The 13,597-nt window shown below is 43.0% G+C and overlaps 1 protein-coding gene across 3 annotated transcripts in view; it reads right to left on the bottom strand.

Annotated features, from left to right (window-relative positions):
- sema4c (sema domain, immunoglobulin domain (Ig), transmembrane domain (TM) and short cytoplasmic domain, (semaphorin) 4C) overlaps positions 1-13,597 on the bottom strand; it is a 103,594-nt gene that overhangs the window by 24,155 nt on the left and 65,842 nt on the right. For all 3 annotated transcript variants that reach the window (XM_083911752.1, XM_083911750.1, XM_083911751.1), the window contains one exon: positions 4,905-5,059. In XM_083911752.1, coding sequence (XP_083767878.1) covers positions 4,905-5,059 — 155 coding nt within the window. The remainder of the gene's footprint in view (positions 1-4,904; positions 5,060-13,597) is intronic.

Raw genomic sequence — 13,597 nt, 5'->3', positions numbered from 1 at the left:
TACACTGATGTCCACATTTAACTAGAATGATGGAGCTGTAATGGCTATGACTGAATTAATCATTAGGATCAGTGGCTGTGAAACATTACCAGCACAGATACTACACATCCTTAGCTAAGGCAAACTAAAGCATAGTAACACCAGTAGCTTATTGTTACTTCCAATTTGTTCTCAAGGAATCCTCATTAGTCACTGTCACTGTCTACTTTGCTATCTAATGAAGAAATTCACCCTTCATTAGCCGCACACAGATCTGGTATTTCAGACAACGTGAGAGGTAGAAGCGTCTCATGCCTAACAGCCGACAAAGAGAGATCTGCCACAGCACATGTCCTCTGTCGCATTAGCGCCTGGAAACACATCTCGAAGTCTTTGTGTGACGAATACTTGGTGTGAGGTTAATAAGTATCTCGCATCGGTGAAACGGTCTCAGATGATGAAAATGAAACGTAGCACTGAAGGATGGCCACTTGATCGCAAAGCTTTGACAGGCTAATGCTAATCTTAGCAAGAGCAAAGGGGTGACAGAAAATGTGGTTGTCGAGCGACTCAAAGTGCTCGTTAAAATTGTGACATAGTATAATGTACACTGATGGTCCTAACGAGGTGCACAAACAGGTGGATGTGTGAACTAAATTTCCTGGCATTTGAACAACAATTCTACTCTTTTAAAATGCTGAAGCAAGGTATCGCATTATTGTGATGTGTGATATTGTTTTGATTTTATCATTAATAGTTTTCATGACGAGATTCGGGCGATGGTTCATTTTGTGTTGATTAGACCCCTGGCCTCTGTAATCTCTTCAGCCATTGGACTCCTCCACTCCAACATCACAATGTATGCATATAAGATAAGATAAGATAAAATATAAGATGAGATATAAGATAAGATATAAGATAGGATAGTGCTTCATTAAAGTGCAATTACGGCGCAAAATCATCCTATGGTCTTTTACGGCACTTACATACATCTAATAAGCCATCAAGACAGTTTTTATCGTGTATGAACTATTAACTGAGAAATCCAGTAGAGTCGCTAACAGCCAGGCGTGGCTAACGCTGACTAGCTCGGGGCAGTATGGTTAAGGCACTAAAGCGTCTTTAACTACTTATACTGCTAACACCAAACCTCTGCAGTAGCATGATGGGCTCCTTCCTTATGGATTGCATTTGGTAATCGACGTGATTGGACTATACTATGAGAGGAGCTGGTACCGAGGCCAATAAGTAAGTCTTTCAAAACACTCTTTTAATAAACTCCGGGTTCACTAACTACGTTGGTGCATCATTTTATGTTTCATTATCGCAATATATGGTGTTGTCATCGTTTTATCATGATATGTATCGCTAGACTCTTGCCATTACACATCCCTAGGTCTATAAAATTTAGTCACGATTGTATCAGTGGTGTCTGAGGTGACACACTGAATCATTGAATATATAATGTGTAATTATCATCAGAAAGCAAAACATAATATAGGAGGAAGCATTTTAGTCTCGACTGGAAGCCGAGTGCTTTAAAAAAGTCCTGAGAAAAACATGCTGCAAAAAATATTCAGGGGAGAAAGACAGACTTGAAAGTAATAAAGGAAGACAGCGAAGAAAGACGGCAGCAAAGAAATAAAAGAGTAGCAGTTAAAGGGAGGAAGGGGGAGGAGGGGTGAGAGAGTGATGGGCAGATGGTGACAGAGGGGAAGGACTATTCCCTCGTCCTTGCACTGTCATTTTTCTGCGTTGGCTGCTTCGCTCTACATCGCACGCTGGGGGCTGACAACAGGTGGTCTTATCATTACTGTAAGTCTCATAACCCTCAGCCCGTGCCTGTGTTTCCTGTGACAGTGTGTGTGTGAGTGCATCTCATAACTGCTCATTACAGCACTAAATCATATAACAACTCCCAAACCGCTGCAGGCTGCTCGCTACACCTCCGGTGGACTGCTGTAATTGTATTGATTGCAATATGGACCAATTATTGAGGGAGCAAAGCGAAACCCGATCGAGTCTATGAGGCTTTGGGGTCTTTGTGTGTGTTAGGGTGTGTGTATCAGGGCAAGTCAAGGGTATTTATAGAGGGCTTTAAAGAAACTTGCTTGAGAGGAAAAACAAGATACACAAATTAAAACAAGGACAATAAAAAAAATATCATTGAATAAGTGCATCATAAACTCTGGGAAACGGGGCCAAAAGCCTGTGAAGTTGTATTTGCAAGTGTGTCTGTGTGCCTGTGTACTCCCACGCTCACAGTGGATATGTTTGTGCTGACAGAAGTGAATTATTAGGAGCCAATAGCTACGCATTTTACAATCTTAATATTTGGCAGCTTACTCACACTATTACTGTGGAGGCTTTTAGCAACAGATAATATAAATCACTTCCAAATAAAGTAATTACTTGTCAGAAAACACCTGAACTCAGTCCAAAATATCTAAAACTCGACCGTATAAGAATCCCTTTCTTTATCAATGATGAATCATTTTATTGGAAGACCTTATTTTGTAGCAAGTTGAGGCGATTTTGATGATTTTGTGTATAGAGGTTAATGACAAAGTTATCAGATAAGTCTAAAACACTACACATAGTGATACATCAGTAATAAACCTAATAACCATCCATTCGTTTGCATCGGTTTCAGGGCGGTGGGCTGCTGTGGCCCTCTCCCCAGCAATGTTTTCCACTCTTCCTGAGTAACCGAGGTGTTCCCAGACCAAACGTGATAGGCCTGTATCATCTCTCCAGTGTGTTCTGGGTCGACTCCTGGGCCTGTACCCGTTGGACGCATGGTCTTAGACTTGGAGATGCTGAAACTCTAATTAATTGTGCGAGTGAAATAATCAAAATTGAGTGTAAAAAGCCATACAGCCTTTTCAGATGCTAACTTTCAACGACGTCGGCCAGTGAATGCTAACAAAGGTAGCAAGCTAATTGGAAGTATCTTATCTTCACATTCAAGTGCATGTCTCTTTTCTTCTTCGAGGAGCACAATAGATTGAGTGCATTTGTTTTTAAAACAAACTTTATCACTCAGTGCGTTAACATGCAGCTTAAAACCTAATTATATTCGGGTTAAGGGCATACCAAGGTTTCTCAAACACCATGTAAACACCATACCCCGGGTAGAATCAGAGTTCTCATACCCCGGGTAACGGACCTAGATGACTCCTTCAGTAACCGGAGTTCTCCTGCATGTAAACGCCTTACCCGGATTATTATCGGGTTTCTTGTCTACGCAGGACTCCCCCTCCCCACTGTGCGCTGGTGGCTTTTGACCCGGAAATAGAATAAACCAGGAAGCAAGGGCGCAGAAAACAACATGAAGATAACAACAATAGAGCGTTACCTTTAAACCGAGGGAGGACTTCGCCATGGCAACTAACATCACTACCAAGAAGACCTGTTTCTGTCGTAATTCTGTCCAAAAGTCGGCCATTTTCCTCTCCGCTTGTGATTTTGACAAAGGTGAACCGTATTTCGACCAGCTGTATGTTGGCGGAGCGCCACCTACTGTACCGGAGGTGAAGTTACTCGCGGGGTAAGGCCATTTTCAGGTTACTGATGTGCATGTAAACGCACTGACTGCTTTACATTTCAGGGCTCCGTATGCATGGTCTTGCTGTAACACTTTGGTTTGTGGTTTTAAGTGAAACCTACCAATTCATTTTTTTTAATTAAACTCCAAAAGCAAGGCTGTTTTCGGCTTTAAAAGGCTGACGAATCCTCGCTCACAGCAGTGGTGAAGAGATTTTATTATATTTATTTTTTACCCTTAAGGAGGACGCTTCGACACATTTCGAGAAGGCATTAAATCCCTTGACGGTTCAGTTTGTTCATCGCCTGAAGATTTAAACGTCCAGACCAATAAAAGACCTAACAACTAGCATGACTCAGTCGACTTTATTACGGTACATTAGAGTTCTTTGATTGTCTGCCAAAAAACTTTTTATGTCTGTGTTTTAAAAATGTCCTTCAGTCCAAAAATTATCAAAAAAAAGAACAAAAAAGGGTCAGTGTGTAAGTTAATAGGCAGCAAAGAAGTGTGGCAGAAGCAGAAAGTACAGCGTGCTCTGTGTTTTCCCCTTTCCTGCACATCCAATCCGAACCCTTTTCTCTAATGATTATATCACAGTTAATATCATAATTGAATTTAGTGCATTTAAATGAAGTATTTAAAATGTGTGTTTATCTCTGCAGAGCTCTGTAACCAGGCTGTGTGGGGGAAGACGGTGCCTTTTGTCCCCGAACTGTCCGTCATAAAGCTCCGTGATATTCAATCTCATGTGTTATCATTTCATTTCGCACATTTCTACAAAGCCTCTCAGAACGTGTGGGCGTCTGCGTTGCCGGTTAGTCGTGCAGTGTTGTGGATACAATTGTTTCTTTCTTGAAATCCTTTTGTAATATTTGAATTCTCTTAAATGGTGGAAAAAATAGATCCTTTAGAGCAGGGATGTCAAAGTCAAATACATCAGAGTGCCAAAAAAAAAAATTTGCTACAAGCCGAGGGCCGGACTGGTTCAGTGTTATTAAAACATATTAAAATGATGCATATAACCTATTAAACCAAGACCTAACACAGTGTACCGTATTTTATTTAATGATTAAATGAATAATCCAATATTTTTGTATGGCTCTGTCAGTAGTTGGGCTGAAAGTTGACATCTGCCCTGAATGCTGATGAATAATGAAGCCGAGGCGGCCCACTTGCGGCGCTGCAGTGAGTTTGTGGGCTACCGTTGCATTGTGGGTAATGTAGTTTTGGTGCGTGAAAAACACCAGCAGGCGGCTGTGGCGTTCTGGCCGGTTCTAATACTAATCATATCATCCCGGGGGCCAAGATAATTCAATTGCGGGCCGGATCTGGCCTTGACTTTGACACCCATGCTTTAGAGTGTTTGTGTGTGTCTTACCTGAGGCCGCAGCTGTCTGCTAATGTCGTTGGGGTCCAGGGCGAACAACGCCTCCCGAGCTCCGACGTACAAAACCCTCTCGTGGTCGGACAGGGTCAGCATGCTGTAGTTGAACACCCCCTGGATGCTGAACCTCGCCATGCTGTCCAAGACATCTGGATAAAGACACAGGGAGGCATCATTACACGGCTGATAATACAGAGCTGCGAAATACCTCGTCTTTGCTTTCAGCTGATCTGTTGACAGATGACAGAATAAAAGCTGAGAAGAACATTTCACACTTCAGATGTTGAAATGGGTTGATGTCTCAGCCTATTCACACCACGAGCCTCGCCCACTCCACCTTACCGAGGCTTAATGTCATCCATTCTGCCTGTACAGTACACGGTGCCTCTCACCCACGTTTCTCCTTATCATTAAGAGGCACGTGTCGACTCATCTCACACAGCTTTCAGAGTCAAAGTCACCTATCGAGAACCGGCATTATTAGTTTCTACCTCTATTTAAACCTCACAGCTGCTCTAATCAACATTTTATTTGTAAAAAAAAACTTATTTTGGCAAAATCGGTACGTGCTGCTAGTGTAGAACGCACTTTCGCATGCGTGATGTGAAAGGTGTGGCTCAAAGTGACAAACACACATGCAATTAAAACACTTGATTTCTCTTCAGCTCTACTGAGTGTGTTTTTGTTTTTTGTCTAAACGCTCTCATCAGCATCCTTTCACGAGGAAGCAAGCAGCTGCTTTCAATGAAAAAGAGCTGATAAACCCATTGCACTACCTGCCCGGACCAAAAGGGATGAAAGGCAAACTTAGCAGCTGGTGGAAATAGCATTTTTCCGCTAAAGGGCCAGATCTTACCGTAGAGAAAACAACTACAAGGAGAGTGAATAATGGAAATGCATTTGCCAGGTAACCACATACAGGGCTCAATGGAATTGCCATGTTTCTTAGGGAGTACTCCCACTGTCCGTCCGTATTGCTCCCCGGGCTTTAGGGTACTTGCCTCCCCCCCTCTCCCCCGCGGCCCAGGCCTGTTTGTACTCACACTACCTGGGCCTCGGCGAATGCTTCTTGCTGCCTATACGTCATCACGCCGTAACACGTCACACGCATTGATTGACGTCATCACGATGCGTCGCTTTGTTTACAAATCTTTCCGTAGACCTTGGAGTTTTTGTGTGTCTTGTCGACTGTTTTTGAATCTTTTCATCGACCAAATCTGCAGTAAACACTCCACCTCCGCATCACACCAACGCGAACCTTTCGCCGCCATTGTTTTAAAGGCCTGCGCATGGTCCCTCCTTTTTTCTATGTCCGAACAGGCGCACATAAAATGACGTCAGAACCACCGTAGGCCTCATGCTTGTGCTTGTACACACGCTCGTGCTCGTACATGTGAAAACGTGCTTTACAAAAGCCCACCTCTCACAAACGGGCCGTGACTGGCAAGCGTGCCGCATATAGCCGCGGTACGGTTGCACTCACACTGGTCAAACGAACTGGATTATACCTGTGAAACCTGTATGGGCACGGTACGGATAGTGTGAGTGCGCCCTTAGTGTTGGTTAGATGTGAAAATTTCACAATGTTACAGCTTGTTGCCATAGACTGTACAGAAAGATGATCCCAAGATCGCCCCCTGGTGGCTTTCTGCAGTATAGGTCATAAATCCTAGAACCTTTATACATAAAGAGCAAAAAGAGTCGTCTATTTGAAGTTAAAAACTTCAAATGAACTTAATATATACACAACATAAATGTAACTGGAGCTTTAAAAGAAAAAAAGAGTAAAAGCTCTCGCGGGTGTAAGTCATCAGGTCTTAATGACTTTGCTGAGACTACCCGCGGTATCTAGCTTTAAGATCTGTTGCAAATGATTCCTGCAGGATGGAACGCTGCACTGAGAGCCTCCCGAGCTCTGTATTTACTCAAAGAACCTGAAGCCAGTCTTCAAGGCAAGTCTGATAAGTTCCAGATCTGCATGTCAGACGCGAGATAAGGCGGTCGTCTATTTATAAAAGCTGTGCAAATAAACAAGAAGCAGTGATGCACGGGTTCTTCCAGCTCCGGTTTTTGATGAACAGTGCAGTGGCGTGTGCTGCTGCAGCCACCAGTCACGAATCGAACAGTGAGCGTAAAGGCAGCGTCTCGACAGCTTTTAAAGTATAGTTCATTGATGAATACAGATAATCCTGCGCTGATAGAAATGCTTGCAAATCTGCACAATCAAACTCTTTTAATCTATAAAAGAAAGTAACTTTCAACAGCTTCAATCAGCCGAAAGCTTTAATGCGAGTTTAAAATTGAGTTTGTTATTGAGCCGAATGCCGGGAGCTTTGCATTCATACACTTGTTCAATAGCAATTCCATTAAGACTGGTAATTTTCAGATTGAGAGAATCGGCTAATCTTGTTTTGGAAGACAACCTAAATTGTGTTTTGCCTCAATTGGACACAGCTTTGAGCCTAAAGGGAGTGAAAGGGCTCCCACACTCAGGCTATACAAAGCACCTATACACAACAATAAAGAGATCGCGTTTCAGATCTTATTGCAAAGGGAAAATGAGATCCGACGTGGACAGAATGCGGAGCGAAATGTACAAATGCTCACTGATAATGGGTGTAAATCTGCTGATTGCTCATTATTCCAGATCGCATTTCAATAAAAGGACTAAATGAGGCGTTTTGCTCTGATTAGGCTATCACTCAGAGTATTAACGGAATATTAGCCTCCTTGTAAACCCACTTATTGATCCTTTGACATCAAATAGCTCAATCGATGTGATGTATCTCAGGACTGCTTCATTTGTTTAGGGAGACCCCGGATATTTGTTCCCATTTCGACGCTCGCAGACCGACACAAACAATGTGAAAAAAGATTATGAGAAAAATCACAAAATGTACCCTTCATGGTCCCGTCTGCGGGGTTTGTTGAAAAAAACCAGGTCTGACTTTTTTCCAGCAAATTTTTAAAAAGGATGCACCAATGTTATGCTGTTTACTTCCACATAGGCATGCACACACACACACACACACACACACACACACACACACACACACACACACACACACACACACACACACACACACACACACACACACACACACACACACACACACACACACACACACACACACACACACACACACACACATACGTACGTGCACGCACACACACACATGCACGCACACATACGTACACACACACACACGCACAAGCACACACACGCACACACACACATACGTACGCGCACACACACACGCACAAGCACACACACGCGCCGTTCAAATCTCCTGATTATCATGCAGAGACAAACTAGTGGTGCAGAGCAGATGAGGAAGCAAGACAGACAAGAGGAACGAGGGAAAGGACGGTGTTTAGTTTTCATTATCCACACTCTTGTTACTTGTAGTGTCACCTTGTTCTGCCGCTCCTCCTCTCTCACCCTATCTGGGCTGATAGAATGCGTGGAGAACACGAGGCGACGACAGCCCGCTCTGCGACGACAGCCCGCTCTGCACGTTATGCGATCTCATAAACTGAATAGGAATAATCCCTTTTTTCCCCGTTTCTACAGCATGAATATTTTCACTTCTTTCGCTTTTCAACGACTCATAACATCAGTGGAAATCCAGAGGGAATAGCAGGGACTGGTGTGATTTATGGTGTGACTAACTGCTCGTATGACGCTGTGGCCTAGTTGGTACTAAATAGACTTATATCCAAGGAGCAGGCTGTGGATGGAGGACCTGTGTGTGTGTGTGTGTGTGTGTGTGTGTGTGTGTGTGTGTGTGTGTGTGTGTGGCGTGGGAGAGAAAATAACAGAAGATACCAGATAATAGTCATTCAACCTCAAGTCAGTTCTTGAATGATTCAGTTGTATCTGCTTCACATACGGGATCCCTTTCAATATCAATTTTACACAAAATGCGGCATTAAAAAAGAAAGAACTGGAACTAGAACTTTCTTCATAAATGAAATGTCAGAATAATTCAAAGTTAGAAACTTTACAGCGGCAAGACAACTATGCAAACTCCATCTGCTGATGTTTGCGATGTGGTTGACAAGCCAGGACAGGTTAAGTGGACCTTCAGTAGAAATTGCTTTGTCACCTGCTGTCTACAAGCTCCATATGTGATGTGATATGATGTGATGTGATGTGATGTGATGTGATGTGATGTGATGTGTCCAGCCAACCCATTTCAAAAGGTCCCCACTAATTTATCCTTTATTGTTACGTCCAATCAATTATTTGTGTTATTTGTAACTTTTATTTCTCGAGTAATCGTACAATTTTCTAGCGAGGTTGCATAGATTGCAGGGGCGGCTGTGGCTCAGTGAGAGAGTGGGTCGTCCTCCAATTGAGATATCGGCGGTTCGATCCCCAGCTTCCCCGGTCCGCATGTCGAAGTGTCCTTGAGCAAGACACTGCACCCTGAATTGCTCCCCGTGCTGCGCATTGGGTGTGTAAATGTGGTGTGAATGCTTGGATTAGATGGACTGTAGATGTCCACTGCATCAGTGTGAATGTCTGTGTGAATGTGACAAACACTGTGAAAGCGCCTTGAGTAGTCACAAGACTAGAGAGGCGCTTTTTAAGTACAAGTCCATTTACCAAGTCCATACAAAGGAGCATAACAACAACACATAGCTTTCATTTTACATGATGGTACGCTGCTCCTCACAACCAGTGTAAAACATCAGTGAACTGGCAATCCTCAACCAGAGGGGGCGCCAGAATCAAGAAAAACAAGAATCTTGGGACGTTATTATTTTGCAGCCTGGGGGCCAGATCCACCCTGTGACCGTTTCAAAAGGCTTTGCAAAATGAATCTTTTATTAATTTTCCCAATCTTATTTTCCCCCGTTCTTTTATCTGAGAGTAATAATTAAACTTTTCTAGCAAGGCTGTAGAATTGGAGCATGAGGCAGAAGCTATTATTTCACATTTCTGCATCTAACTGCACAACATATAGATCATACAAATAGATAAATACAAATATAAATATCATGACACGATAAAACTGTCCACTAACAGGCGACATGTCAGAGGTAAAGAAGGATGGAAGGAGAGAGTTGGAGGAGAGGAGGGAATAAGTAACCAAAGGAAGGAAGGGGATAAGTACTGAAGTCAGCTTATTATGTGAAGAGCGCCGATGTATAAACATTGGAGGGTATGCACGGATGAGGGAGCCTGATGAGAGTGAGTGAGGAGAGAGAGAGAGAAAGAGAGAGACAGAGAGAGAGAGAGAGAGAGAGAGAGAGAGAGAGAGAGAGAGAGAGAGAGAGAGAGAGAGAGAGAGAGAGAGAGAGAGGCAGCATCCTCAGGGGAGAACTGAGCACATCTGCTGTGTTCCACGCAGCCGGGCAAGAAAACTCCAGAGCTGACACACTTTTACTTACACACACACACACACACACACACGCACTTGTGTCGAGTGGCTGTACACTCAAATTAGTGCACGTCTGAACACATGAACACACACAGAATATTCAAAGTTTATGGGTAAGCTAAAAGACACATTGCACTTGCACATACACACACAGACACACACAAACACACTAACACACAACACACACACACACACACACACACACACACACACACACACACACACACACACACACACACACACACACACACACACACACACACACACACACACACACACACACACACACACACACACACACACACACACACACACACACACACACACACACACACAGCCCTGAACAGCTCTCCAGTGTACCTGCTCAGTGACTTGAACATCTATCCACCAACAGAGGGAAAGTTTGCTCCGAGTGGCTTGTTTTAAGTGATCTTAGTTACTGTCATGAAGAGGTGATACGGGCAGGAGCACTTACCATCTGCCACCACACTGTGGCAGCCCTGAGGCTACCTGTGTGTGTGTGTGTGTGTGTGTGTGTGTGTGTTTGTGTTGTAACCTGAGTGCACGAGGGTTTCTTCTATGACAGTCACTAGGCTGTCCATACCTGTGGTTCATCACTATTCAGGTGCAAGTCTTTGTATTTTGAATGGCAGTGTGTTAGCTCTGTTGTATGTAAACACCTCTGTACTGTAGGGTTAAGAGAAACAAGACTTTGGATGTCTTTACAGCTGTGGAGAATTGAATGTAAGGAAACCTAAAGTGCCAAAATAGAAGCACAACTGAGAGAAAAAGGGAAATATTAAGATCCATGAACAACTAAAGTCATGAATATACAATAATGCACCACAAAGAACTCTGTCCTTCCACTGGAGAGAATCAGCTCTGTATTTATTGCATCTGAAACTCTTCCATCATTTCAAGGACCTTGTGAGTGTGTCTCTGTGTGTGTGTAAGGGCGGTTTGGGTTAAATTACAAGGCCTTTGATGCTTTTAGACAACAGTTTGTACGCAGCAGAAGAAAAGAGAGAATATAAATAAAAGGGTGCAAATAAAAAATAGAGGGCAGAGACGAGGAGAGGCGTAATGAGTCCGACAGATGAGGAGAAATACAAACAAAAGGGCAAAAGTCAGAATATGAAGGGAGAATACAATAGATAAACAACTCAGAGGGCCTGACCGAGGTCAGAACCGGTGGAAACAGAAATGATCAGAGATCACTGCTCTACAAGACCTCCTCACCGGCTGTGTGGGTGTTTGTCTCTCAACGGGTGTGAGGGTGTGACGAAAGAGAGAAATAAAAAAGAGACAAAAAGTGCAAGTCTACGTGAGTGTTGGCGTTGAAATATACATTTTAAATAAGGAGAAGTTCTGGACTTAAAAGCAAAATACGGTCTTCCACCTTTTAAGGTCTAAGTTTGGAGTAATACATTAAATCTATCTTAAGCCTATGTAGACCCTAACGTAACCACTAACCCTCACAAAATGCTGAATTAAATCAGCGGAGGCTTATGCGACCAGGGAACATAGGGCCCCAACTGGCGATAGCTTCATATTTAGCGTACAGACTCTCCGTAAGAAAACAATTCAGCATATTTCCCAAAATGTCAAACTGTTGCTTCAATTAAAGAAACAACACCAAGTGAAAACATGTCCTCCAAGTTTAAAAGCTAATTGTGCACTACTTAAAGTATCATTATACAAGTATTCATAATGCAGGAAAAATGCCGTATGTATGATATTATTGCATTATTATTACTGATGTAGTGATGAGGAGGATGTTATCTGTGTATTGTATGTTTTTGTTTGAGCGTATCTGCTGTTGATCCCTATTGTGTTCTTCATGATTTGGCGCTCTTGTTTCCTGCTTTTATCAGTGTATTCTGTCAATTTTTGAATTATTATGGTCATTATGTCACTTATGTCCTATTTCAATGACTTTAATACTGTATCTGCTCCCACTTTACCTGCCCAGGGACTACAGGAGAAATTAGCAATTGTTGCTATAACCTGGCTCAAAGCATCACTTCCTGTTTTACAAGATTAATGTTTATTGTGCATTGTCCCTGTTTTAAAACCAATTCATTCATTCATGATGATGGTATACGCACATTTTTTGTTGAGGGAAACTAGATCTTCAAAATAAATAGTAATAATGGCTCACGGATAAATAAAGTGGCTTGGGGTTAGTTCAACACTCACCCAAGAATCTTAATGGTGTTAAATGATAAAGTAGCACAAAATGGAAGTATTGCAAATACCTTATAAATGCACGAGTACCAGTAGAGTGCTTGTGTAAGTGTACTTTGCAGCACTGTCAAAGCATGTAGTCGCGGACTTATTGTGAACAGGACCGAAGAATAACTTCTTCATATTGGTTCATGAAAGAAAGTGACAACATTTGAGACTCGGGAGTGGGTAGCTTCTTCCAGAGTGTCCTTGAGTGACAAGGGAGAAATGTCAAACACTCCCTGTATACAACTGTAACAATAATGCAACTGCGGAAAAAAACATTATCAATAGGATGATACAATGCAGCGAACCACAACACAAACACAACAATGTCCAAGACACAACCTACGCTAGAGTAGCAATGATAAACAAGTTTCAGGGCTGTGTGAGATGATGATGTACAGAAAGAGACTGAAACTCAAGGCTGCCTGAAGGAAGCGAATCAAGCTGAGATAGTATGTGAACAGCTGTTAAGACTGGTAGCCGTTTGCTTCATGGTGTCATGAACAAATGTAACCCCATCCAAACAGTAATTAGCATGGTATGTATAGCGTATAATGTGCTTGTGTCTGTTTGCATCTGTTCGTGTATGCATGTTAGGATACCAGTACCCTTAAAGTGATACCTTTAATGATAGAGTACTTCATCTGTTACCATTTTTCCCCCCAAGATGATTTGACTCCCAATATGGAAATCTCTCAACGCGCTGAACTGCCAACTCCGTCATATACATTCATTCATTCATTCATCTTGTCCTCTTGTCCCTGTCGGGGTTGCGGGGGGCTGGAGCCGATCCCAGCTGACATCGGGCGTGAGGCTGGGTACACCCTGGACAGGACACCAGTCTATCGCAGGGCACATAGAGACGAACAGAGACCGACAACCATTCACACCTACGGGTGATTTAGAGTCATCAATGAACCGAACACCTGCACGTCTTTGGACTGTGGGAGGAAACCAGAGAACCCGGAGAAAACCCACGCAGACACAGGGAGAACATGCAAACTCCACACGGAAGGGCCCCAGCCGGGATTTGAACCAGGAACCCTCTCGCTGTGAGGCGACAGT

The sequence above is a fragment of the Echiichthys vipera genome (assembly GCF_963691815.1).
Source record: "Echiichthys vipera genome assembly, chromosome: 4".
In the NCBI taxonomy this organism is placed as follows: domain Eukaryota; kingdom Metazoa; phylum Chordata; class Actinopteri; order Perciformes; family Trachinidae; genus Echiichthys; species Echiichthys vipera.
The sequence above is the reverse complement of the archived record's forward strand: the minus strand, read 5'-3'. Positions and strand labels throughout refer to the sequence as shown.